The sequence below is a fragment of the Bombus flavifrons genome, chromosome 5 (assembly GCF_040668555.2).
Source record: "Bombus flavifrons isolate JBK064 chromosome 5, iyBomFlav1_principal, whole genome shotgun sequence".
NCBI classification, from domain to species: Eukaryota; Metazoa; Arthropoda; class Insecta; order Hymenoptera; family Apidae; genus Bombus; species Bombus flavifrons.
Window position 1 is genome coordinate 9,153,987 of NC_138446.1, and position 26,954 is coordinate 9,180,940.

General features: G+C 32.2%; 3 protein-coding genes and 1 long non-coding RNA gene across 4 annotated transcripts; 2 read left to right on the forward strand and 2 right to left on the reverse strand.

Annotated features, from left to right (window-relative positions):
- Positions 1-460: 460 nt before the first annotated feature.
- Positions 461-7,416, reverse strand: LOC138179906 (phosphoenolpyruvate carboxykinase [GTP]). Its single transcript, XM_069113170.1, has 7 exons — positions 6,969-7,416; positions 4,702-4,959; positions 3,888-4,072; positions 3,199-3,593; positions 2,426-2,773; positions 2,027-2,293; positions 461-1,439 (listed from the first exon to the last, which is right to left on the reverse strand). The coding sequence occupies exons 1-7, from the start codon at positions 7,226-7,228 to the stop codon at positions 981-983; spliced, it is 2,172 nt and encodes a 723-aa protein (XP_068969271.1). The 5' UTR covers positions 7,229-7,416; the 3' UTR covers positions 461-980.
- On the forward strand, positions 7,390-8,029 carry LOC138179931 (uncharacterized). Its single transcript, XR_011173162.1, has 2 exons — positions 7,390-7,527; positions 7,690-8,029. It is a non-coding gene; the product is annotated as an uncharacterized LOC138179931 (long non-coding RNA).
- An 8,460-nt stretch (positions 8,030-16,489) lies between these two features.
- LOC138179771 (PHAF1 protein CG7083) lies at positions 16,490-19,240 on the forward strand. The gene is made up of 8 exons (XM_069112906.1): positions 16,490-16,786; positions 17,296-17,378; positions 17,479-17,706; positions 17,774-17,983; positions 18,065-18,214; positions 18,412-18,576; positions 18,672-18,848; positions 18,977-19,240. Exons 1-8 carry the CDS (start codon positions 16,723-16,725, stop codon positions 19,172-19,174), a joined length of 1,275 nt encoding a protein of 424 aa, XP_068969007.1. The 5' UTR covers positions 16,490-16,722; the 3' UTR covers positions 19,175-19,240.
- A 2,745-nt stretch (positions 19,241-21,985) lies between these two features.
- On the reverse strand, positions 21,986-26,208 carry LOC138179802 (dual specificity protein phosphatase CDC14A). The gene is made up of 8 exons (XM_069112945.1): positions 26,133-26,208; positions 25,849-26,050; positions 25,265-25,564; positions 24,912-25,178; positions 24,527-24,656; positions 24,267-24,445; positions 23,705-23,817; positions 21,986-22,194 (listed from the first exon to the last, which is right to left on the reverse strand). The coding sequence occupies exons 1-8, from the start codon at positions 26,206-26,208 to the stop codon at positions 21,986-21,988; spliced, it is 1,476 nt and encodes a 491-aa protein (XP_068969046.1).
- Between the last annotated feature and the right edge of the window lie 746 nt (positions 26,209-26,954).

The window sequence follows — 26,954 nt, forward strand, 5'->3', positions numbered from 1 at the left end:
CTTAAAGATAATCTATTCTATACAAAATATATAGATTATGTTTTTCTTCATGTAAATTGCATTATTCTTTATGTATATTAAACATATAGTATGTATTGGCATACCGATTGAAATAAATTGTTTATTTAAGTTCCAACAAGAAATATCGATACATTTCTTTTGTGTAAGTTATATTAAATTCAATATACAGTATGAAATTGTTCTTAAAGTTCTAATTTTATGTATGTGAATAGCTGCAATATTCTTGTAATATACATCCGAATGTATAATTTTGAATGTCTTATACATATATGAATTACGAAGTCTTTCACTGATAGTATTTAAACAATTAAAATATTGAATCACAATAAATGCAATTAAAATAATTTTTTTTCTTTTATTTCAAATAAAATCCATCCAAATATTGCCTTCCAGATAAATAGCTAGAATTGAGTAGCTTTAAAAAGAACTGTGAAACAACTTATTATCTTCTTAAAATTTTTTATTAGAAAATACATATCCAAAAATACATATCTTTCTTTAAGTTACAAATTGCTTTTTTCGCTAGTTTACACACTATTATCCTCACACGCGATTCCTTACAAAAAATCTGTTCTTACTTTTAAAAAGTATTTTCTTATAATAAAAACGATACTGTAAAGTGTAAAGAAAGAGCATTTGTTTGAAAGAGTAAACATAAAGAAAAATGTTTTAATGAATATGACAATTATGTTCGACGTTCAAGTAGAAATCGTCGTAATACTACGTTTAGGTTCAATATAATAAAAAAACCTGACAACTATCTGTTTAATCTCTGTACGGTCTACGATCTCTGTACGGATTCAATTTGAATTTTAATATGATCCTTAATTTGAGAATCTCTCTAGTCCTCGTTGTAAGTACCTTACTTTTGATAAAAAAAAAAAAAGAAAAGAAATACAATTAGATGTATATCGATGTTACTCAAATTTTCCACGATATTTAAGGATCAAACGATTGGATTAAAGCTTATCCACGTTAGAAGCGAGACGATCGAGCTCTTCACGAATGGCTGCAGGTAAATCATCGCCTACTTGCGCATCGAAATATTCCCTAAGGTGTTCAACTTCCTTTTGCCAGAAATCTTTCGGTAAACTGAACAATTCTTCCATATCTATATTCTCCTTCAAGTTTTCCAAATTGAACGACTGTAATTTTGGTAATAAACCTATGGCAGAATCTACCGCAACGTCTTCGCCGTCGAGCCTTTGAAGAATCCAGTCTAGGACGCGTGAGTTCTCGCCATATCCTGGCCAAAGGTACTTGCCATCCGCATCCTTCCTGAACCAATTCACGTGGAATATAGCTGGTAGCTTGGCATTTTTCACTTCGGTCATATTCAGCCAGTGATTGAGATAATGTCCGAAATTGTAGCCGAAGAAGGGTCTCATAGCAAACGGATCGTGCATGATTGCTTTGTCCTGATTATCAATTGTTATACAAATTAGTTTCTCAACATAGAGTTGAAATAGAGAAGCATGATAAAGAATTTATATCTTCCTTTTAAATTTCTCAATACATTCGAGACTAGCGTATTCTAACAATAATTTTCTAGTTGCAATCGAAAATTGGCTGATAATTAGACTGAGTATTTATTCAAATTCAGACTTTTATGAACACACAAATAAAAGAAATGGAATCTAAGCAGAGATTCACTTCATTCATAATAGGTACTGTATTTTTGATATTTTATATACATATTTTTGCATATTTCTACATTGTGTGCTTTTTCACATCTTTAAATTTCTCATAAATGTATGTACAGAAATTCGTAGTCTACTGACAATATAAATCTTTGCAGACGACCCATGCGTTAAGTCCTCAGTCATGGATCAGCCGTCATCATTAGTTTAATCAGGGATCGCATGATTTAACAATGTCTGAGTCACCGGTCTCGAATTGGTTAATGAAGTACTTTGTATAAGTAAAAAATAATGATCCCAATTTAGTATAAAATAATTCTTTGATGATCTTTTTTCAAATGATTCTTCTTCGAATTATTACGTACCGTATGTTCCGCTGCAGCAGTAGCTTCAGACCTCATCGAAGCTCCAATGAAAACACCATGTTGCCAGTTTCTAGCTTGATATATAAGAGGAATACCTTCTGGTCTTCGTCCTCCAAACAGAATAGCATCGATGGGAACACCTGTTGGTTCTTCCCAAGCAGGATCGACAATAGGACATTGTTTGACTGGTGTACAGAATCTGGAATTGGGGTGCGCTGCTGGGGTCCTGGATCCTCTGGTCCACTTTTTGCCTCGCCAATCGGTGATCTATACAAATATGTTTACTTAGGAAAGTTTTAGGAAATGTTGAGTTTTTAAATTTCCTATAAATAGAAAAACATCCGCAGTTTAATGATAAGGATTTTTTAAATACTTTCATGCGTAATAATGAATTCCTACTTCAATGTCATCGCTGATTTCTTTTTCCAATCCCTCCCAGAAGACTCCTCCGTCGCTGGTTGCGGCCACATTGGTGAAGATAGTGTTCTTGAAGATAGTTCTCATAGCATTAGGGTTGGTAGCGCCATTGGTTCCGGGTGCCACGCCGAAGAATCCATTTTCTGGATTTATAGCACGGAGTCTGCCTTCCCGGTCGAATTTCATCCAGGTGATATCATCTCCCACGCACTCGACTTTGTACCCTGGTAACGTCGGCTGCATCATGGCTAGGTTGGTCTTACCGCAAGCACTGGGGAACGCTGCAGTAATGTAACGCTTTCTACCTTTTGGATTTGTGATAGCCAGTATCTACAAAAGGTAACTGATACAGAATCTTAAGCGACTAATGTACTTGCAAGTGCCAAGTAACGATTGAAATTGATTATAAAAGTAATAGTGAAGTTGTCACTGCTTTGATATTTTAAAAACTAAAAATTTTTACTTTTATTTAAAGTATAGGTTTTGATATTTATGACAATTGTCTTTAATCTACATTGTGAGTCTTGATATTTAAGACATACACAAAATTGACTTTAATCTATATTATATCAATTTAGTGTTTAAAACAATTGCTTTTAATTTATATTAGAAACGAAGTTTAGTATTTGAGATAATTGTTCTTAATCTATATGATAGTAATCTCTGTAAAATTAATCTTTGATACAATTGCCTTTAAAGGTCTCAACATATTACATGCAAGGTAAAGTTGCGAATTATTATACAGTGTTACGTACGAGCATATGTTCTGCAAACCATCCTTCATCCCTAGCAATAGTCGAACCAATTCTCAGAGCGAAACACTTTTTTCCAAGCAAAGAATTGCCACCATAACCGCTACCGTAAGAAACTATTTCATTCTTGGCTGGTTTATGAAGAATGACGGTCCTTTCAGGATCACAGGGCCAGGAAGAGTTAACTTCAACCTTGGAGTCGCTTTTTGGTACACCGACAGAGTGCAGACATTTGACGAAATCTTCATTGCCAAGGGTTTCTAGGACCTTTCTCCCCATCCTGGTCATTATCCTCATGGAACAGACGACATATGCGGAATCTGTGATCTCTATTCCAACCTTTGACAGAGGTGAGCCCATTGGACCCATGCTGAAGGGGATGACGTACATTGTTCGACCTGGATTATTAAAATGGAATTATAAGTTTGTTTTATTTACTAAATTGATTAACTCAGATTATCTCGACATCAGTATTTGATTATGAATCGATTATTGCTTGATTATCAATCAATCCTTGGATTGTAAGTAAAATAATTGTTCGATTAGAAAAGTGAATTATGAAATAGAGTTTGGAGTGTAAAATAATCGTTTGTTCCAAAATTAGGTAAAACCAATAGGGGCAATCTTAGCAAAATATGCCGGTCTCGGATGTGTTAAGGAATTAGATGTACTTCTTCAAGGTTTGGAGTTACCTTTCATGCATCCTGGGAAACGTTCAAGAATAGCTTTGTCCATGTCAACCGGAGAAATCCAGTTACCTAGTTCTCCGGTAACACCGTTACGTGGAGTAGGAATAGTATCGCGTTTGCAGTCGGTGCTGATGAACGTGCATTTCTCGACGCGCGCTACGTCCGCTGGATTCGTTCTAGCAAGCCAACTAAAAGTACAATTTATATTACGTTAATTATGTACATTGAAAATTCCCTTTCAAATAACTACGGAGTTTTCATTAGAATTTTGAGAGCATAGAAAAATAGTTTGCATACTGTGTCCTTTAACAGCAAGTCCAAGCAGCATTTTTTAAGGTTTTTGAGTTACAAAAAGATCCCCAAAATTCTTAAATAATTTTCTAAGTTTCTAAAATATCATTGAATAGTTTTTATTGTTACACGTTACCTTAATTTTATTAAGCAAAGCAAAATTTAAACAAAAACAGATATGGAAAAAATGGAAAACCACTTTGAATCACTGGTCGAAAACGACTTATTATGCAGATGGAGGATTAAACATTCGCATTTTAATTACCCTTTCACAGCTATTTTACCAATACTATCTATTTATATATTTGTCATTATTCTCTTTTATTTGATGACTAGCTCATATCTTGAAAAGTATTTTGAAAATTTCCTAAGTCTTATGTTGCTCAATTATATCTTCAAATCCTTATAAGACAGACGTTATTTAAGAAAATATTGGCAAATGTCCAAAGAACGACTGCTCAAAATAACTTACGTATTCAAAGAATTTCCTAAATGTTATACGCTCTCGTATGAATTAAACACGTACCAGTTTTCATATTTTGGTAAAGGCGATATTGTTCCATTCTTTTCCATAAGCTTCAACAGATGATCGTATTCTGCATCGCTTCCATCGCAAATGTAAATGTCCTTAGGACAGCAAAGGGATGCACATTCCTCGACGTATGAACAAACTTTTGGAGCAAGGGGTTCTGTCAGTGTATTCAGCAACGGTATCTTCCCTATACAATCGTAACTGTTGCTGATGGATGGATTTTTCGCCACATTGGTGACCAACGTGGACACTCTGTAAAATAAAATGAAAATTTAAATACTCTTAACGCTTATTAACTATTTCACATTCAAATGCTTAGATTTTTATATCTTTCCTTTAATCCTTTTACTTTTTTTTATAAGTACATTTTTTTGCGAGATATTAATATTTTTTAACGCATTACCTTCGCGATATTCATTCTATGAATTCGAAGTACTCTACGTTACTCTACTTAACGCATAAGAGCCTGATTACTAGCTTTCGATCAGCGTAACAAATCTTATATAGAGCGTCTTACAGAGTGTCTGTTAATAACATGTCGACTTTTACTTCATCACTATAGAAACATTGATTAAAGGAAAAAATGAATTTTTACATTGCTATTTTTCATTGCGATATTTCGTGAAGTAACAGCCTGTCTCTATAGATCAAAGTATGATCGAGAGTTACCCGTTTACTTTTCATTGATGATGTTGAAAAAGATCTCGCAACTTTCATGCTGTTGCATACCGTACATGAAAATGTACCCTTTCCTTTTACCGGCAAACCTGTTGCCTTTATAAGTACATGCTGCAACTGCATTTAAAAAATTTTCATGCTTCGACGAACATACATAGTTTAGAGTAGACACTATGGAGTACTTTTCTGTTAAAAGAAAAGTAAAAGCATGACGAATACTTTAGACGTAACTATTATTTGTCCACATCGAAAAGCAACATCGAAGCTTCGTTATTTAAAAATAGTTGTCAACTAAAGAAAATGTAATTGTCTAACTAAAAGCAATTTCTTATAATAAAAGGATAATAATGAAATTATATTCGTTTAGAAAATATTCGTAACAGAGAAGTAGAGAAAAAAAGTTTTAAATAAACGACAATTTTTCGAAAATAAAAATTGACTGAGATGTAAATAGTAATAATCTTATAATAAAATATAAAGTTAAATTATTGGTTAAATAAAGTTAAATTAAAGGTGCGTCAGTTTCCGCAAGTGGCAGATCAGTTAATTAATATATTAATATATTCTGCGTTGTCTTTACTAAACATCATCGTTTTATCTCAGTTATTCCGTAAACACTATGACGGTACTAAACTATATTTAGAAAACCTATTTCGTATAATTATCACTATTTAAAAACAAAAGTCAGTCGCAGACGATAAAAGGTGATGTCTGTTTTCTATAGAAAAATAGCATTAATGATACTGTAAACAAACAGTGCACGCAAATTGTGCAACGATGATGCTGTTGTATTGGATATTGTGATACATTATGCAATAGCAGTCAAGTAGAGTCAACTGAATAGTTTCTATGTTAATAGTAAGTTTCATATCTATCTCTTATTGTTCGAATCATTTTATGCAGCAATCGCTTCGGAACTTTTCCAGTCTCTGACCCAAATTGATTCCTCTTTTAGAAATGATTTAAAAATAATATAATTTAGTTATGCATACTTATGAGGACGTGTATTATAATTTTGCGTGATACTTGAATCGTATCTGCAGGATGTTTAAGCTCTTTATGATATTGCGAACCACAATGTTTCGAACTTTTACTTGAACGTTTTTGTAACACACACGTTATTAATCGAAATGTTTATCCAATTTAGTCTTATTTATCTCAAATAAAAAATATCAAATGATCACAAGAGACTCTTCTATTTAAATTCTATTTCAAAATTTTATTGAAATTTTTCCTCGACGAATCTACTTTTAAATAACAATTTAAAACGAGAAATCAAGTAATCTCACCTTAAAAGAGCAACTCAAATATTCTTCAAAACAAAAAAAAAAAAGAGAAGAAAATACCAAATAATTCCATCTTCCCCTCCAATTGAAAAATGTTCCAATTTCATTAAAATTCCTAAAAATGAACTCAAACATCCATTGAAAGAAAAAGCAGGAATCGAATAACGGTCTTTTCTACAAATTTCAAGTTCCCTTCAATACCAACCAGCAAACGATCTCCCAAAACACTCACTGCTCATCATCAAATTCTGTAAACGCAACCAGGATGACATTTCTTCATCCGAATATCATACTCACCGCGGATAATACACGTCGATCGCGTGCGGCATCTCTGCAACGTTTGGAATAGTTCGCTGGCTCAAAATCGCGAATCCTGCTATCTTCTGTTTGTTCCCAGAGACGTTAACACTATCGATCGGTCCAAAATATCGAAGATTCTTCGGGCTGCCGATCAACGATCCTCTGACGGAAGCTGTAGCTATGGAGAAGCTTCTTGAAGTGCGGAAACTGGTGCTGGCAAGATTCGACCAGCGTATCGGATCGATTCTCGGCGACATGTCCTGTGTTGCTCGCTTTTATACGATCGACAAGGATTTTGCGCGAACCCTAGAGATTTGCCCCGGGGATTGGCTGTATCTACTTCCGGTGAACAAAGTGGGGGGATCGATGCGGAACGCCGGCGGAATCGACGACGGACTTTGGGTCAGTCCGCTGCTGACGCGGTTCTTCGCCTTGCCGATTGTCGCTATCCAGACTCGATCTCAAACGATCTTTGATACTCGGCTTCTTTATAAGAACGAAGGGAAACGCCGTGGAAATTTTAGAAGAATCTGCTTCTTACCGATTCTCGAGAAACGTAAGATTATTTTTAAACGAACTATTTAAAGGAAGATCCTCGATATTTGGCTTCCTTATAAGAATGAAGATAAACGCTGAAGAGATTTTAGAAGAACTTCGAAAGAATCTCAATTATGAAGAAACGTAAGATTATTTAAAAGATGATTATTATTTTGAGAAGAAAAGAAGATGTTCTTCAGGATCCTCCGACGTCTATCGATCGAGCGAACAGTGAGGCGATTGATGGAGCAAAGACGTCGAACGTGATTGATCGAGCCTTCTGTATTCTCTATCTCGTGACAGTCTGGTGACAGCCTTAAAGTCGTCTTGAGGTGAACATACGAAGAGGTTTTATGTAGTAGTAGGTACTTAGCAAGTAGCAAGCCGTGAATTCGTAGCGGCCGATGTATGAAGCTAGCGGTAATGGTCGACGACACTTAGAAACAAAGGAAGGAATGAACTATTTAAAGAAGAACATAACGCACTATTACACGGTTTTGAATGCACTGCACCCGGGCGAGTCGATCGAAGTAAAAGTAATCGCGGCACCGTGATTGATCGGCCCACGCGTTGCATTAAAACGAAATCGGTTGCAGTGGCCGTGTCGTTTTATATTGAAACCGTTACCCGCCACTCGTTCTTCTATTTTTGCGCCAACACTTTCCCTTTCCTCTATCTAGCGCAGCATGCGACGCGACGCGACATCGCGAAAGATCAACAATGTGCTCTTTCGCTTTTAATTATCTGAACGGAGTACCTTTGTACGGCTTAAATATCGTCACGGGAAACGGTTAATAATAAACTTTGTTTATGTCTAGTGGAAACGACGTAGCATCAAGATCGTAAATATCAAGTATTTTTTGGCGGCGGTCATTGGTGTATATCGTTGAGCTTAGGATTGTTTTAACGTTGTAAGCGTTTCGTAGGAGTATCTTGAGGTGTAGAAGTATCATTCGTACATAGGTTTTGCGATTATGATTCCTTTGTCGATATCTTTCAGGTCCCGTGTTGCGTGTCGTATATGTATCATTGTAATTGAACAAGTTATTATTACTAGGTCGTAATGAAATTTCCGATTCTTAATGATTTATACTTCACTGAATTGTAGAGTGGTTATATATATAAAGCTGTTAAAAAGTTAAAATTACATATGAAAAAGAATTGTTAAGAATCGTTATCAAAACCTCGAGGAAGATCGATGAACAGCTCAATTCATGATCGATCGGGTTATCCCCGATTATCGAGCGACTTTTTACCATTGATCTGCGCTAATGCGTCGAATGCATGTTGTATGAATGTTGAAAGAAAATAAGAGATAAAGATTGTTTGATATTTTTGGAATACTGAGTAAATTGAGATTTGGAGAAATGATATTTGACAAATTGAATTATTAAAACTCTGATTATTATATGTAGTCGCATGAGAGAATTAACTGTATGTAAATAAAACACTTGCTATATTGTAGTATTAAAAAAAGTCGTGAGAATTAAGATTTTCAAGAATAGCGTTTAACAATAACGAACGAGCAAGTTTTACGGATATTTTTAAATTTGCCTTAACTTGAAAGCCTTTGAAATGTGCGTGCTCAAAATGATTTCGAATTTCGACACATTTGCACTGAGGTGTGACAAACTGAATACACGATAGCGTGATTTGATTACTGTAGTTGAAGTCCATAAAATTGTTCAAAAATTAGGAAAATGTAGAAATTTCCTATAAAGAACGGCACGCCAAAATATTTAGATAGATCGATATATTTTCTGTTTCGTAAAGATCAATAAAATCCAACGATTGCTCGACCGGACAATAGTCGATTAGAATTCCGCCAGTTTCAAACGGTACCAGCTCGTCCAGGGAACAATTAAATTGCTTATAAATGAACGTTGGATCGATGTGGATCGTGATGTTCGTATCTAATCGATGGGATAATATGTAGTTCAAAGTATAAGCAGTAGAACACTGTCAGAATTGCTGTCCTAAATGAATCAATTCTGATAACGTGAAGCAAAAAAACTTCTCTGGAATTTTTACTGAAACTTCCAATTGCACAATAGAGAACGGAATATTCTCTAATGTCATCAAATACTATTAATCGCATAATTGTATATCTGTCTAAAAGTCCAATTTTAAATGGTAGCTAATATAAATTATTAATAAAGTTGGCAATATAATTAATGATATGAAATTAAAACGATCTTATAACAAATGTTAAATCGTTTTTTCTTCGTGCCAGCGTCCTTGGCACTTTATCTGCAAGATAACTGATTTTTCTATTGGTTAAAGGAACAGTGAATAGAATAGGATTTTCTATTAACTCTGAAATCAATAGAGCGTTCACCTAATAATTTCTATGTAATCGCTGCCTTGGTGAATATGTTAATCGTCGCTGTTTCTATTTTAAAGATTAAAACTGGAAAAATTCCAATTTTCCTCTGGCTCAGTCGCTACAGATTTAGATCATTTTCTTATTAAATATTACGATAACTATTCCAAAAACAATATTTAGTTTTGAATTGCGTATCAAATTAATCATAATTAAAAATTGTTCATCCTCGGTCCAATACATCTTTCTTTAATTACCAATCATTGAAATTCCTCGCAAATACGAAATTCACTGTTAAATATACGGCTAAGTATGAAAGTTTATTGTCAACATAACGTATACTATGAATATGATGAATGTATGATCTTTAATTTTAATAACAAGAAACGATGGAAAAATAGATAAAATAGCGTTTTCGATGGTAAATAAAGTCTAATATATTTTTTCCTAAATCATGTCAATAGGTTTTGTCGTCCCTCATACTTTATCGCGAAAAATGTGGCATTCGCGAATTATCGCGGTCAGACAGTGAACTACGGACCAGACTACAGGCAACGAGATGCATTCTGCATGTTCATTTATAATGGGACCAAAAAATGAATAGAGAGTTGCTACAGCTGAGCATGATAAATTCATCAACAAAGATTGCGATCGTTTGGTCATCGTATTTTTCTTATGAATGACTTTTTTTTTCTTTAGCGATTATTGTTTTTATAATAATGAAGAATATTAATAACTTCTGATAAAATTAATATTGACTTTTGATCGTACATATCCATTTTCTTTCATTATGTCACTTATAACTATAATATTTTTCTATCTACAATATTTTTCCATAATGAACCGTTGAATCAAAATATTATTTCAACTTTATTATTAGACATTCAATCCATTAACAGGATTTTATCTCGTTAAAATTTCATTTCCTTAATAGAACCGTTTAATTATAATCGTCTTTAATATATATTTAGGTACGCGGTAAAAATCGATAGTTCTATTATTAAATAACATTTTCTAGATACTATATTACATGTATTGAGATGTTTTATATCTTCAGCAACATAATAATTTGGCAAACGTAATATTGATGCAATAGTATGTACACGTAATTGAAGAAACGTGAATTAATATCGATTATATAGAAGAAATCGATCGAGCTGGCTCTTCCAACGTTCGGAGAAAGACAACATCGAGGCGAGATTACTGAGAGAAAGAAATTATGTTCAAGCATTGTACTTTGATCTAAGCTGTCCACTATATGCGATTTATACAATATTATTGTTTACAGAGACTTCTCGAACAACATCGCACTTTGTTTGGACTTTGCGGACCCGGATTGCCATTAATCAATCCAGAGAACGATTAATTTCCTGGAAGAATCATTGACAGAAAAGTTTTAAAGGTTTCCCCCAAGGAAAGCCAGACATTAAACATCGTATTTATTTATATGTACATACTTGTGACCTATATCTCTGGTACAAGTCAGCCTCTGATAAATCGATTATTTAATTCCTTTTTTTATAAATATCAGAAAACGAGGTAGCATCGTATGTTTTGAAACAAACTGAGTTACATTCTGTTCACACGAAGTTGAGTCAAGGTTAATCATGTTGAATTAATTTAACTTTGGAGCTAAGTTAGATTGCATCAAATTGAAATAGATTGGATTAGCCTGACTCTATATTAAATTACATTATGTTAAATTAAGTTTAAACTGAATTACATTCAGTTTGAGGTATGTTAAGTTGAGTTACATTGAGTTAACATTTACTGAAAGTTGAATTAAACTAAGTTATACCATAAGCTGAATTAGATGGAAATAAATCGACTTAAACTAATTTAAATTAATTTAAATCGATTACATTGTAAAATCAGTTATACTGAATCGATTTAAACTAAATCTAATTTGCATTGAGTCGAGCTCTCAAACAAAGTGAAACTGAGTTAAATTGAAATTGCTTATAAGTACAACTGTCTGCAAACACAGCAATCGTATACTTCATGATTTTGTTGCAATGATTTATTTAGCTAATGTCTCATTTCAAGGTAACATTCAGCGAGTTTATCAACATCCAGCATTTTTTTTCACCCCGTCCGATTAATTAATGATTAGCCCAGTGGTGTTTGCGTGTCTGCGCGAGCCAGACCACGGAATATAACACGAAGAATCTCGCGAAACCATCGGGAACGATAAAAGGATCATGACCGAATGCTTTTTCAGCTGAGTAGAGATAACAGCTTTTGTATTTCAGCCACTCACGTTGCGTGCACGTTGTTCCTTTTTTATCGAAGAAAATTTTTTTCTCCGAACAGCTAAAGCTTGCTGATCGACCTCTTATCCCTCGTATAAAATGCTACGTATTAACGTCACAAAATTTCTTTTCTATCTTCGCGATATACGAAGATTATTCATCGATGCATCGAGATGAGCAGAGAAAGACAAAGAAAGGTTCTTAACGACAAAGTAGTAGCTCGCTTATGCTGATCTAATGCGTACAAGTATGTAAACAAGTCTCGAATGGTGCACGAATTGCCCAGAAATTTATATAGAAATCTAAACGATATTTATATCGTTTATCAGTCAAATTACAAACATAAATAAAGAAAGATAACAGGCACGAAGATGAATTTTTTTTTAATCACTTTTTCCATCATTTTTATTGATAAATATTTCACTGCAACAAAAAAGATCAAAGGGTAATTGAGAGTAATAAAATACATTTTCAGATTGATTTCAAATACAAATGCAATCATACCAATTGAGTCACATAGCAGTGTTGATGAAATTTCAAAATGTTTCACATAACACACATGATAATATTCATGAAATTTCAAAATGTTTCACATAACAACATGATAATATTCATGAAAGGTATCTACAAGCGGACGAATATTTTTCGAGTCAGACGACAAAATTGAACCGTGTTAATAAAAATAATGTTGTAATGTTGCAAAGTCCTCTTGCCATGTCATTTATCGATGTTTACGTATTAGTCAGATACGTAGTTGGTAAACAATAATGTGATTTTTGAACGTGTTATTTATTGTATTTTGTTTCCTCACAATCTTGCAGTTATATGTATATGTAGTTCAGTAGATACAGTTCCATAGTTTTGGTAACGTTCTTTCTCGATCCACAAAGATCCTATGTCAAGAGTCATCGATGAAGCCGGATCTTTTTAGTAAAAAAATGTTTACAGATCAAGATGAGACATTTGTACGACGTAACATCGATATGCGTACTTTGTTTACCTGAGCCTTTCGTAAAGTTGATACCGTGGACCTTGTCCTGTCAAGCGATCGTGTTAATTGATTCGAGCTAATAGGTATATTTTTTAAAATTGTACATAAATAGTTATAGATATATTGCGTTCAATCTCGTATTAAATTTACTGATAGTGGTTTTGTAAACACATGAGAATATTAATTATTTTGTTTTCAGTTACCACGTATGCTAGTTCATTTCTTTTTTCTGATTCTTTTGCGATAGTACAGCATTGAGGTTAATTAATTTGTAAAGATTTATTGCATATTAAACTTTACTAATTTTTACATTACAATTTTTCTAGTTTTTCCATTTAAACTATCGTCGAATTGTATTCTTTTTATTCAGATATTCCCAAATCTTTTTATGATGTTTCTTCAAATAATTTCATTTTCTATTTGAGTTCCAAATTAAGTATGTTTATTCAGTTTTTGTGTTATATGTGCATTTACTAACATTTTCCCTAAAAATAATTAAAAATTAATTGTATAATGTAGTACAGACTTGAGTAGGTATCCTAAGGTTTTCTTAAATCTTTTGGAAATCTACAACAGTAAAAACATTACTCATGAGAATATTAAAATATCGTTTGTTATATATTTAGTTCCTATAAATCTTCATCGACTATATTTTGAATCTAATAGGTTCTTTCCATTTTTATCTACTATATGCTAAAATATTTTCCTTTAGTCATAAAGTGACATTAAGATTAGAAAATTAACAAAGATACTTTTTGTTGAAAATGACAACGTGAGTTCGTGCTCGCCATCCATATGCAGATTCGTTAGTTATAAGAAATAGTAACTAGAAGATAGTCCTAGTTACAATCGATAGATTTAATCGATAGGCTTAAGATGCTTTTTTGTTTTTATCCCTAGTTTTTGTAAGCGCGTGCAATAAAGGTTTTTTTGGCTCAGAACGGTGTGATAGATTTATTCATTCAATAAAATAATAACTATTATGATCCTACCTCTGAGTATAGAAATAACAACACTTTTGCTTGTGGTCTTCGTGTAACAATGAAATAAATGTAGTGCTTGAGAAAGACAGATAGAATCGAAGATGGAATTGAAATAAGAGTCATTGTGTTTTGGTTCGAATGAATTCCTCGAAATCGCTTGCCTCTTATCGCCTTCATTCTTCCCCTTTTCATCTTTTTCTCATATTTTTCTAGACTTCGATAGCTTCGACCCGGTGTCACAGAGTTATCGATATATTTTGCATAAACATATACAATATACACAATACGGAACGCATACATATTCGCAGAAAAGTCACGCGTGGCTTGACGTTTCTGGAGGCTCGACTGTGTAGCGCATGATATGGTTATCATAATTGATTGCATAACACGGTGGGCACGACTGCACGATGTATGCACCAACAACCGTTTCACGAGGAAAAAGTATTTCAATTGTAACAATGGCGTTTTGTTAGAACCTGTAACTCTACCAAGTGCTATTCACATTCTTCAAATGTTTTCGTTCGTTTTAAAATTCTTTCAGCCGACCGATAAATTTATCTGTAGTTTCAACCAATAATAGTAATTATAGTTTCAAATATCTTTCTAATGTAACAATAAGATGAAAATATTTCTGTTGTAATGGCGATGTAGTGTAACTCTCTTAACTTTACCAAGTAGGTACGACTCACATTTTTCAAGTATTCTGCTTGGTTTTGAGATTCATTCAGAGAATGATAAATTTATCTCAATTGTTTACTAACGATGACAGTTAGTTTCGGATAAATTTATAATATTTATTGTAGTAATGGTTTTATGCAGCAAAAGTGTTTCAGTGCTGCCTTTTGTAACTATACTTTATTGGGTTATTAAAAAGAAGGTTTATCTATTTTGATTCACGTTGATCGCAAAATTTATCTAAATTCGTTATCTCACGATGATATTGATTTCAAATAGATTTATAATTTCTACTACTTATTCAGTAGAAAGTTAGAAATTTCTTTGTATCAGAGTAGAAACATTGATCTTCCTATAAAAATAAAAAGGTGCATTTGTAAAATTTTAAGCTTCGATAAAGGACAGTCTAAACAAGATTATTTTTTTATTTACAGTTTTTAATTCACACATAAAATATACACATGATCTTTATATTTTTTAATTTGTCAATTCGTAGGCAGAATCTCTCGCAGACTGTTATCTTAAGACCGCACTTTGTTATCCGGATGATTTTCATTAAGAATGCGTCATATATATCTCAGGAAAGATTATTTTATGTTTTGACTATCTTTTGCGTTACATTCTCAAATTTCTAACATATTTATCACAAACCTTGATATTTTCCATAAAATGAATTTTTACAATCGAGAAGCTTTTTGTTTACATCATATTATTTCTTTCTTTTTATGAAGAATCGAAGTATTTTGTAAATAATCGAGCAATTTTTCTATATCTTTTCTTCTTTCATTTCTTTTCTATTGTAACAAAGTATGATTGGAACGATTCTTTCATGCTAAGATTTCCAATTGTTGTATCGAAAGTTTTTTCGTGTATTCACGATCGTAAAACCCCCCATGGCGTGGGTTAACAAAGAATACAAGATTCTATTATCTATGATCTTTAACCCCGACATCTTACAATAAAGGGAAGTTGTATCGTTTTTATTGCAAACTTGTTAAATCGAGTTTTCTTTGTCTGCTTATTAAGAATCTTGTCTATTATTCCAAATTTATTTCGTTCAACTTCATGAAACTTGGAATATAATAAAATGAAAAAATTTCGAAAAGAAAGGAATTATTAAAATAGGGAAACATAATTCCGGTTGTCCGAAATCAACACGTATCTGGTTACGTCTTCGTACAATGTAAAAGGATTTAAAAAAGATAAGAAAAAGAGTAAATATTTACTACTAAATTAAATTTGAATTTAGAAAGATCTCAGGCATGTTTTACAATGCGGATCTCGTAATTGGAAACATCTGTACACGTGATTGGTATCGCGGCGCGAATGAAGAAAAGATACGTCAACATGATTAGCATGTGATCAATGAAAATAATACGTAATACGCTTACAAATCAAATCATTTTCTCGTATATGCTTTATTTACAACTCGTATAATTACATAAAACTTCTCAATCAATATTTCCAATTTTCCAATGTCGATATACATTTTTTTAAACAACAAATATATTACGACATAATGTAACATCGTCTACATTAAAATTACAAAATTAAACATCTTGAATAAATAGCAAAGTAATTATTGTTAATTCAAATTTTTGTTGTTCCTAGGAAAAGGTTTTTGAAGCAAAATTCAAATATTCGCGCTACTAATTTTAGCCGACGGAGTCGCATATGTGGCGGCATCTAAAGCGAAAGAAACGAAGTTTTTCTTCGAAATGGCGACATTTCCGTACACAGTCGATAGTCTGATTCTGTTTCACGTAATTCGCGGCACGTATCAGCTGTTCGGTGACAGTTTGCTAGCAGTGAGAGTAGAGTGTTGAGGTTTATTGTTTAGGAAAGCAATATGGCTATCTGGTGATTAGTAACAGTGCGATACGTAGACAAAGGAACAACGCAGTTCTCATGATATTTGGAGACGCGTGGTGCACTCTGTTTTAGTTTAATTTATAAAAGTAAGGGAAATAACAAAAGGAATCGGTTAGAGATGTTGGAACTCGAGGTAGTGCCCGAAAGATCCCTCGGCTGCGAGCAGTGGGAATTTATTTTAGGCAAGTGACGAAATACTCGCGATGTATCGCGGCTACGTCGTATTACGCGTAATTTTGCGATCATCAAATTAATTCATAATAATTTGGAAAACGAACAGAGAATTTCCGTTATACTCTCTCCTCTTTTTCAAATTGAACTTTATTGATGTTGTCGTCATGTCAGCATTCGTACTTTGCTATTTCATTCTATTTGTAAACACCTCGTTTGACAATCGCGCGTAAACAAAGAAAATGGTGATCATTATGAATATTTTGTTGCTTATTATGTAATTGTTTACACGTATTGCCTCGCTATTTGGACTTTTGCTGCTGGATTGTCAATTAATTGGCTAATAATTAATTGGAAATTGACGCTTTAATAAGATATCACTTTATAAATAGATATGAGTTTAATGAGAGTCATGATATTATTTGAAATAATTATGTTGATGCGCATATAGTTTAATATAAGCAATTCATGAAATAACGATAATGTGTGGTCTACTTTTAAAAAAGAGTTATTCTTACAGGCATGCATTTTTCCCAATCTGTATCAATAATACAATCCCAAGTGGGCATTATAAGGGGAGTACAAGTACTTTATAGTGATAGTGTAAGTATATATTGATAAAAATTAGATTTATATGTTATTATCGTATTCTTTACTTCTGCATAATTAATGTGGAATTAAATTGTATGTTTTACACATGCAGAATCCTTTAGATGTAGATTTAGTAATAAACTTACCTCATGATGGAGTTCGGCTTATATTCGACCCAGTGGTGCAAAGGCTCAAAATAATTGAGATTTATAACATGAAATTAGTTAAACTCAAATACTGTGGTTTGCCATTCAATTCACCAGAGGTTTTGCCATCTATTGAACAGATTGAACATTCATTTGGAGCAACCCATCCTGGTGTTTACGATAGTGATAAACAAGTATAGTGTTTCCATTTATGTAAACGATTAGTAAAAATCTGTGCAATCAAATAATGTTGGTTTTTAGGTATTTGTGTTAAATTTTCGAGGACTATCGTTTTACTTCCCCATTGATTCAAAGTTCCAACCTGGATATGCACATGGATTAGGATCATTGCAATTCCCAAATGGAACATCTCCCCTTGTGGCAAAAACAGCTATTTATGTTGGTAACATGGGTGCTGGAGGTGGAAGCGATGAGCACAACTTAAAGGCACCACCACCACCTCTACCACTTGTAATTATTTTTTGCTGGTGTATAGAACAGGATATACGAATATCTAAGCAAGATTAATATTACATAATCACATTTTGCTAGGTTTGCTATCATAACAATTTGTATTTAGAAAAGGCAGATGTCATGCGAGACAAAATGCGTACACGAGGTCTTAGATTGCACCTTTTCACAGAAGGTAGCTCTGTAACAAGGGTATTACTGGAGCCAAAAAAACGCTGCTTAACCAAAGAGGTTATATTTTATAATTTAGTTTGTAGTAGAATTTTTATTCCAAAGTATCGTATAGTCTAAACTTCTTTAAACATTGTAAGTGCCCTTTAAAGTGAGCTGTATGATCGTTATAGCAATGAGAGAACTTTTAAATCTATAACAATTAAACTTTGCTGTATGCTGCATTCTTATTTTTTGTACGATATATGCAATTATAGGTGTTATTTGGTGACACTTGTGAAGATGTGCTGAGTGCTTTGGGAGCACCATCTCGAGTCTTTTTCAAAGCCGAGGATAAGATGCGCATTCATAGCCCTCACGCACACAAACGCGATAAAATAAGACGTTCGGATTTCTTCTACAACTATTTTACTTTAGGATTGGTACATTTTTCTCTTAATAACTATTCCATACTTCAAAAAAGTAAATCAGCAAATCGAAATAAATATATATCTAAACATTCTGTCATTTTTTGTAGGATGTTTTATTTGATGCCAAAACCCAATGTGTTAAGAAGTTTGTGCTACACACAAATTACCCGGGGCATTATAATTTTAACATGTACCATCGTTGCGAGTTTTCTTTAACTCTTCCACCAGAAAATAATTCCACCGAATCGGGGAAACTTATAGATGTTTCCCCTTCTCCAGTTACGGTACGATATATTTCTGAATGAGATGTATAGAGATGTTAAGACAAATAATAGCAGCTTCAACGAGTCTTTGATAAATGTTTGATAAGTGTTTGAGATTAAGATAATTTCAACGATCGTTTGTTTTTTAGATCACTGCCTACACGAAATGGGATAGAATAAGCGAACAGTTGAAGGCTAGTGCACGGCCAGTAGTATTGAACCGTGCTTCCTCGACGAACACAACAAATCCATTTGGGTGTACGTTTTGTTATGGTATACGCGACGCGATCGTCGAAGTTATGGCGAATCAACACATCGCGAGTGTAACTTTATACAGAGCTGTGTGACCTTGATAATTTATACAATATGGTGCATTATAAAGCGCTCTTTGAGGAGCAATTAATGGAATGATGTTTTTGAAAAGATGAAAACAAACAAAAAATAGGCATGTTTCAACTCTGTCGGAAATTGCATAACATCACCTTTGAAAAAAGACTGTATGATGCAAAAAGAAGTAACGGGAGTGCAAATGCATGCAAAATCCTGATGCAGTTTCTTTTTTTTTTTAACACTAACGTAACAACATTGAAATCGTGAGGACTTTACATAAAAACAAAGAAAAAAAAAAAGAGAGGAAGATTACGAAGGATGCAATGACGGTTTCAAGCTCAGAAAATCAAGCGATATCATTTTGAATATCATGTACTGTTGCTTGTAACAATATACATAAATCTTTTTTCCTGGCATATCCAAACCCAGAGAAATAAAACAAAACAAAACAAAAAAAAGGAATAAATATCATGAAAAAAGCAAAAAGACGATCAACTAAGGGGTACAAGTGTCTGCAATATTCAATAATATCATATTTAATATACTGTTTTTATCTTTTGGTTATAAGTTTTAAATATAGTTAAAAATTAAAAAAAAAAGATCTTGCGTGAGCGATGAATATTGTAATATCTGAGCTCTATAATAAAAAGAAAAAAAAAACGAGAGGGGAGTAGTTTCAAAGGATAATAAGAATTTTGATAGTTAATGATAAACCTATGATAATTATAACGACAGTAATGATTAATAACACATGACAGTAAAATATTATAATGTGCTTAGTGCAAGTAAAAAAAATGATATCTAACTTTCGAGAAACCAAAATTTTTTAACGCGTGTTTAAGATAACAGACAAATAGAAACAAAAAAAGATAAATGATGATTCAAAAGCGATGTTTTGGGTACACAAATTAATAGGCATAATATATATTATACATATTAGAATGGCATTATCCATTCAATCTGTGCAGAATTGAATGTAAAACTGTAAAAGTCTATCAAAAAATGATAAAACTATACATTGAATAACAAAAAAAGTATTTATCAGAACGGGAGGAATTAAATTCATGGCCTGTTTTTTACGCTTTTATCTATCAAACTCTGATCATTGTGATACGTGACGAAAATTCAAAGCGCAATACATTATATAATATTTAAATTGCAATATTTAAATAAGTTACTTCTTTGCATTAACACAAACAAAGAACAGAAGAAAAAGAGAAAGGATAATTAACTAATTACTTTCTTATACAATTTTTGTGGCATTACATAGTTCTTGTGATTATAAGTGTACTCACAAAACTGAAGTAGTCTTTAATCTTTTAGTCGCGTAATATGGAATACTATATCATGAATTTGTCATTAGCTTACGATGCCAGAAGGAAAGTTTTTTTCGTTTCTTTTTCTATTCTATAAATTCGAGATTTCACGTTGATGTTAAATTGCACAATTGTATATACCCTACATGAACTTGTTTCCTGCTAATCATAGGGTATAAAAGCGAATATGTTTTATGTATCGTATAAACTTTGATAGTTGATAATCTACAGCGATTATAAGATCTGTAATGAGTAATAATCGTAAAATATAAATAACAAAGAACGCGTTCGAGATTGGAGCGCGAAGCATGAACGATGAATTACTTTGATTGTCACTTTTAACTGCACAGATTCGTGACGATTTTCCTTCCTGTTTACCGAATTAGCAGAAATTTTGTGGTCCATGAATTATGATATAAATCACTGTAAATTGTACCCTTCTGTTTCCACCGTTGGACACAGATGATATTTCCTTTGAAGTTCAAACTTGAAATATCGAATGATCTCAATATATATATATATGTATATATATATATCAAGATTCGATAGCGATTCAAAAGTGAAAGCGATGGAATAAATATTGTTGTTGAAGAAAAGTGCTAATTGACGCATAATTGTACAAAACAAGCTTTAAGAGACGCGGATCTGCGTGTTGATCTGCAGTTGTTCTTGTTTCTCAAAATCCTATTTTGATGGAATATCTCCCGTTTTTGTCGATTTTTGTCGAAACAGTTTTGCGTGGAAATTATTTTCAAGTAAATATATAGAGCATAAAATTCTCTAAACAATCTTCATTGAAGCATTCACCGATGCAATAACAAATATTCAAAAAAGAAAAGAAAAGGTAGGATTAAAACACAGAGGAAGAGAAAATCAGTGGATCTTTTAGAAATTGTATTCTCTATATAATTATTTCTGATAATTCTTCCCGAGAAATCTCTCTATTTAGTTTATACAAGGACGAATCATTTTGTATTGAATGGATTATAAAATCATGTAAAAAAATTTTCTATAAATCATTTTTCCTTCAATATTTCTTTCAGGCTTTACTGATCCTCGTGTATTTTCTTTTCAAAAAATTATATATATATATATATATATATATATTATATATATGTTAATTAATATTATATATTAATTAATATTATATTATATATAATTAATATTATATATTAATTATAAAAGAATATATACAGGGTGGTTGGTAACTGGTGGTACAAGTGGAGAGGGGGTGATTCTACGCGAAAAAAGAAGTCGAAAATATAGAATATCGAGACAACGATCTACAGTGAGATCCGTTATAACGAGACGTGATAAAGTGCATGCGTACCGAGCGAAAATTCAAAGTCGCGTAGAATCACCCCCTTTCCGCTTGTACCGCCAGTTACCAACCACCCTGTATATATTGTATGATATGAAAAAATCTCAATTATAATTCAAATTAAACTAGGAAGAAGTAAATTTCGTGTTTGAACGAAATAAAATAATTTCTTTTCTTTTATGTTTACTTACTTATTTCCTTCGACGCGCGTTTTTCAAAGCGTCCAATCCGTAAGAGATGCAATTCTTTTGTCGCGACTCTGAAGTTCGAGATGGTTTGAATTTGTTCATTTTGATTTCGTTCAGTCTATCTCCTTGTGTCATAATATATGGATCCGTAGCCCTGTATTTCTGTGGAGTTCGTTCTGAATCGTCTGTTCCGCGGAAATTTCTTAATTTTCCTATGGGCAAGAAAAGAAAAAAAATTGTATTATAATACCTGCATAGCATAGGACAAAATTTATTTATTTATTCAACGATGTAGATTAGGTACATAGCCTAAATTCTTTTTTATATTCTTCAAGTTTGTAGTTTACCTTCTATACATGCACTAAAAGATACCTTTACAATGACTGCATAATTCAAGTTCCGTCGTAATGTCGATAAATAACAAGAAAATTGTATAAGACAAAGAAAACTACCACCACGTCAGAAATTGTAAATTAAACTAATCGAAATTGGATGCGCGCGCAGAATGCTCGGTGTGAGATCTATTGGCGCGAAAACTTGTTTTATTGATATTTTCCTTTAAACTCATAATATTCGCTGCAACATATTTTAATGATTCCCTGTTACTTTTCTGAGTCGTCAGTTCTCATAAATAATTTTATTTTAATTTAATTTCGATTCATTATTAATTCCAATTCATATTGGTTGCGCGCGCAGCTATCGATAGATATGAAGTATTGAATAATCGACAAGAAATTGATAATGATTGTTCTGTAAATAAATGTCCTCTTACGTTGAAATCTTATAAAAATACATTTTGTACTAATTTTTTGTTTCAATTTCTATGATTATTTCATTCGTTAAGGTATCATAAGTGTTAAAATTGTATATATATTTCTACGTAGTAAGAAATCTCGATCGATTAGTAATCGAAATTGAGATGCGCGAGCATGTTTCTGAAGCAGTTTTGGCGGGCGGTTGTTCATTCCTGCATGCTTCGACGTACTCTTGAATTTTTTCCTAATTTTACGTTACAAATTACGCCAACACTCTTTCATAATGAGGATTTCAACTACTATGGTTTGTATAAAAGTATAATAATATAATTCAATAGTCTTTGTAATGTAACAGAGCAAACTATTATATGTTAGTTTTTCAAGGTCAGCAGACCTATGCTAGACTATCAAAGATTTATTAAAATTTCGATATAATTACATGAAATTAACTTAGATACACAATTTTCAATCAGAAAAGAATACTTTGTTAAAAAGTGTAATGTACTACATATATATATTACTTTATTCCAGTTATATAGTAGCATATTTTTTACTTGTGTTTTTTAAAAATTAAGAAATAAAGTATGAAAATTATAAAATATTGAATAAATACCTAAAATTCTCGTAAATTTCGTTTTGCCTTTTTTCTCTATCGGCAGACTATCGTAGTTTGGTTCTGAAACAATACAAATTTACATTGAAAAATTTCCACCGTAATTTAATGTAATCCTAACCCTAATTTAAAATTAACATTTTTCACCATTTTTTTCTCTAATTATTTTCTTTTTTTAGATCATCACTTTCTCGTCAAAGCAAAAATTGAAGATGTTCGATACAAGAGCTGCATTGAAAATTACAATTTTCATAGGTAAAATCTTTACTAGCCTCTAATAAAAAATTCTATCGCTTTTATACTCTTTTCTTATACGATCATTGGATGATTTTAGGCAGAGACATAAAGTCCTACCTGTGCACCCTCCATCAGGCATGTAGTGTATTTTCTTTTCCAACTTGTCTGCGATCGAATATATTCCGCGTTTATGGTGCAATATTACATCACCATCGCCATAATACTTCAGTCTGCGAATAATACATCACCATGATGTATATAGGTATGTACTGAATATTATTTATACGTCAAGTGTTCCTTTTTTATTTTTCATTAAAAATTAATAGTAAGAAAGGCAATTCCTCTCTGTATTAATCCTTTCGAGACGGATTTTCTTTCAATAATAAATGCAATGATATAACATACGGCAATAATATAATGGGATAATATAATAATAATAAATTAAATATAATTTTTAAAATGAAATAATTTCAATTTACAACGAGATCCTATGCTTTAATAAACTTCAATGATGCCAGAAATATACAAATTATAAAGATTCAGCGATCCTTCTAACAGTTATCTTGAAATATTTTGTCCTATTAGTTTCTAAAGGGTTAAGGTTGTTTTTTTGATTCAATGATCAAGAATTTTTATTGCAATATTACTATTTATATCTAATAAGGGAAATATGAATTACTTATATTGTTGACCAGCGTTCAACAAATTTTTCTCTATATTTTCTAACCAGGTTTGTTGGTGTCCAATAACGGAACCAGGTCTGCAAATCCTTATCCAGGCAATAGCTTCTCTTGCCGTCATTTTATAATGCTTTATTAAATATGCGGCAATTAATGAACCTGTCCTTCCTAATCCAGCCTGAAATATTATTCTTATAGTAAATAAAATAAATAAAATTTGAAGATAGATTAGAAAATTGTTTAAAGAACTTCAAATAACTTTGCAATGAACTGCTATCGGACCGCTGGTATTTTCGCTTAGTTGCAAAAATTCATTCAGTATTCTTCTCGGTGGTACCGTGCCGTCTGGCATGAACATATCGTAATGCGTGATCCCTACATCGGTGAATCTATTTTTAAAGCATCACTTTAATTTCATTCTAAACTTAGAATCATAACAAATTATGTAACCGTATAATTTCTAAGAGTTTCAGGGAAATATAATTCTTTCAGTATTAATAGAGTAATAAATCTTAAAGATTAGGAAATAGTCAATATTTGCAATAAATAATGTAGTTCTTCTACAATTAGATAATCATATAGAATTTTTGAAAATCATCAGTTGAAATTATTAAGAACTCTGTGATTATGGATTAGATTTGTACCTCGATGCACTGTATGCTTTTTTATTCAATCTGATCACGGTTGTGACTTCGTTCTTTAAAAAGTAATCAATGTAGCACTCAGGTGGATGATAAGGTGTGCCTGGTTCCGTGCTTGGACCAACGAAAGCCAGAAACTTTTGTGGTACCATCCAATTCAAAGCACCGTTTCTCATGTCCTCGTACTTTTCATACTCAACCACATCAAAGTCGCAGAAATTAAAAAAGCCGAAAGAAACTGCTTTTTTAAGAGCGTTCAAACAATCTATTCTTATAAAATAGATTATATAAGATTAATTTCAATTAGCAGAATTAATTTTCCAGTTTATAATTTCCACGCTAAATTGTCACCTGACAAATGAATACTATAAATTGCTGATCCCATAGAGGCATCTCGAAATGGCTTTATAGGAATTTCACCTCCCATAAAAAGAATGTTGTAAGCTTCTCTTGGACTTTTGTTCAGGTATAATACCGCGTAAGAGGCAACCAGATATGCGGAATTTGCCCTTTTGTGATCTCGTTGTGATGTATAGTGCACGATTTGTCTATGCTCATTTCCTGGGCTCTCGAGCTTCTTACTTACTTTGCAGCAGTATCTGTAAAAAACATTATTAACAGTATTACGATCCGATAGTAGTTCCAATGTTTTCAACCTTATTACAATTATTTCTTTTTAATTAATATTGTGAATTTTTATTCAATTATTTTTATTTAATTATACAAGCTATATAATATCGTATAATCTGTATAACAGTATAATTAAATACAAATTCTCTTAATTATAAGACAAATAATTCTATGAAATTATTATTTCAAATTTTGTTTTTTTTCGTATAATTATAAATTATTACAGATATGGTGGACGCTATAAAAAAATAATACTCGAGGGACATATGAAAATATTATTTGGAAGTATAAAAGGATTTTAAATTCTTACTTGTATAAACAAGCGAGGTTTAAAGGGCCAAAATCGTAGTAAAAATTATTGTAAATCAGCTCGTCATCGATTGTAAAGAAATGGATATTAGATGTACTTTTGACATCCTTTCGACCGTTGTATAACGTTGCAAAATAGAATTTGTCTTTTATATATTCACAGATATAAGTAACATCTGGATGTTTATAAACTGTAGTAATTTCTAACAGAAAAAGATAAATATGAGATAATATAGAAAGAATACAAAACAAACAAATTTCTGTCAGTATTCATTTCGTAAGTACCATCTGGGTTGATGTTCCTATTATCGCAAGTACGATAGTTTCTTTTCGACGGTGCATAATTTGTTTGTTCGTACATGATGAAAGGATATCGAAACGTGCTCTTCCTATAAGCGCAATTATTTTCTATAAACCACACAGCTTGTATGACAATTAAACAATACCATGTTATAACCTTGATAAATCATTTGTAAATTATATGAAAATTATTATCGTCGTAATTTCCTTGTGATTGGTCATTGATTTTTAAAGACGTCCTAGTCATATCTTGCACAGAAAACAATATGCTTCTTTTTAATTTATTATCGTGATATATATTAATTTGGGGATAGTGTCATAGATTTGTCTGTTTTGTTGTCAAAGATAGTTTTTAATTACAAAATTGTAATTAACCAAACACATGATTCTCTGAACCTGGAAAAACAAATGAGATGAAAAGGGGATGTATTTCTTTCTCATATTTTGTCATTCTTTTAGTTGTAGCAGAGAATTTAAGAGTTACTGATTCTATAATACGTGTACCTTGGACAATTTTCATTTTCTAACAAAATAAAATCTGCTCCTAAATTTATCGTTATTTGCCACGCCAAATTACTGATCTCATGTTTGCCAGATGTCTGTCGAGTCTCCACGTTTCTCAACTTTTTTTTCTAAAGAGTTGATTGATCATTGGTCGTTTCTTTTGGATCATAATTCGTATACAATACACTTTTAGAATAATGTATTTTATATTTTCACAATACTGACGTTCCGACAATTAATTTCTAACAATGTTCTGATAACGTTCGCAGGATTAGAGACGAGAAGAAGTTGCAGAAATATCAA

What these genes read in the sequence shown, in the direction of transcription:
- LOC138179802 (XM_069112945.1), bottom strand. Translation starts at nt 26,208, where the DNA reads ATGTACGAACAAACAAATTATGCACCGTCGAAAAGAAACTATCGTACT. An exon ending in CGATAGCAGTTCATTGCAAA is followed by an intron (nt 24,446 to 24,526) that starts GTTATTTGAAGT and finishes ATAATATTTCAG; the next exon opens with GCTGGATTAGGAAGGACAGG. An exon ending in GCCTGATGGAGGGTGCACAG is followed by an intron (nt 22,195 to 23,704) that starts GTAGGACTTTAT and finishes TCTTGCCCATAG; the next exon opens with GAAAATTAAGAAATTTCCGC.
- LOC138179906 (XM_069113170.1), bottom strand. Translation starts at nt 7,228, where the DNA reads ATGTCGCCGAGAATCGATCCGATACGCTGGTCGAATCTTGCCAGCACC. An exon ending in ATCGACGTGTATTATCCGCG is followed by an intron (nt 4,960 to 6,968) that starts GTGAGTATGATA and finishes TTTATTTTACAG; the next exon opens with AGTGTCCACGTTGGTCACCA. An exon ending in TTTCCCAGGATGCATGAAAG is followed by an intron (nt 3,594 to 3,887) that starts GTAACTCCAAAC and finishes TTAATAATCCAG; the next exon opens with GTCGAACAATGTACGTCATC.
- LOC138179771 (XM_069112906.1), top strand. Translation starts at nt 16,723, where the DNA reads ATGTTGGAACTCGAGGTAGTGCCCGAAAGATCCCTCGGCTGCGAGCAG. An exon ending in GCAGTGGGAATTTATTTTAG is followed by an intron (nt 16,787 to 17,295) that starts GCAAGTGACGAA and finishes TTATTCTTACAG; the next exon opens with GCATGCATTTTTCCCAATCT. An exon ending in CACCACCACCTCTACCACTT is followed by an intron (nt 17,984 to 18,064) that starts GTAATTATTTTT and finishes ACATTTTGCTAG; the next exon opens with GTTTGCTATCATAACAATTT.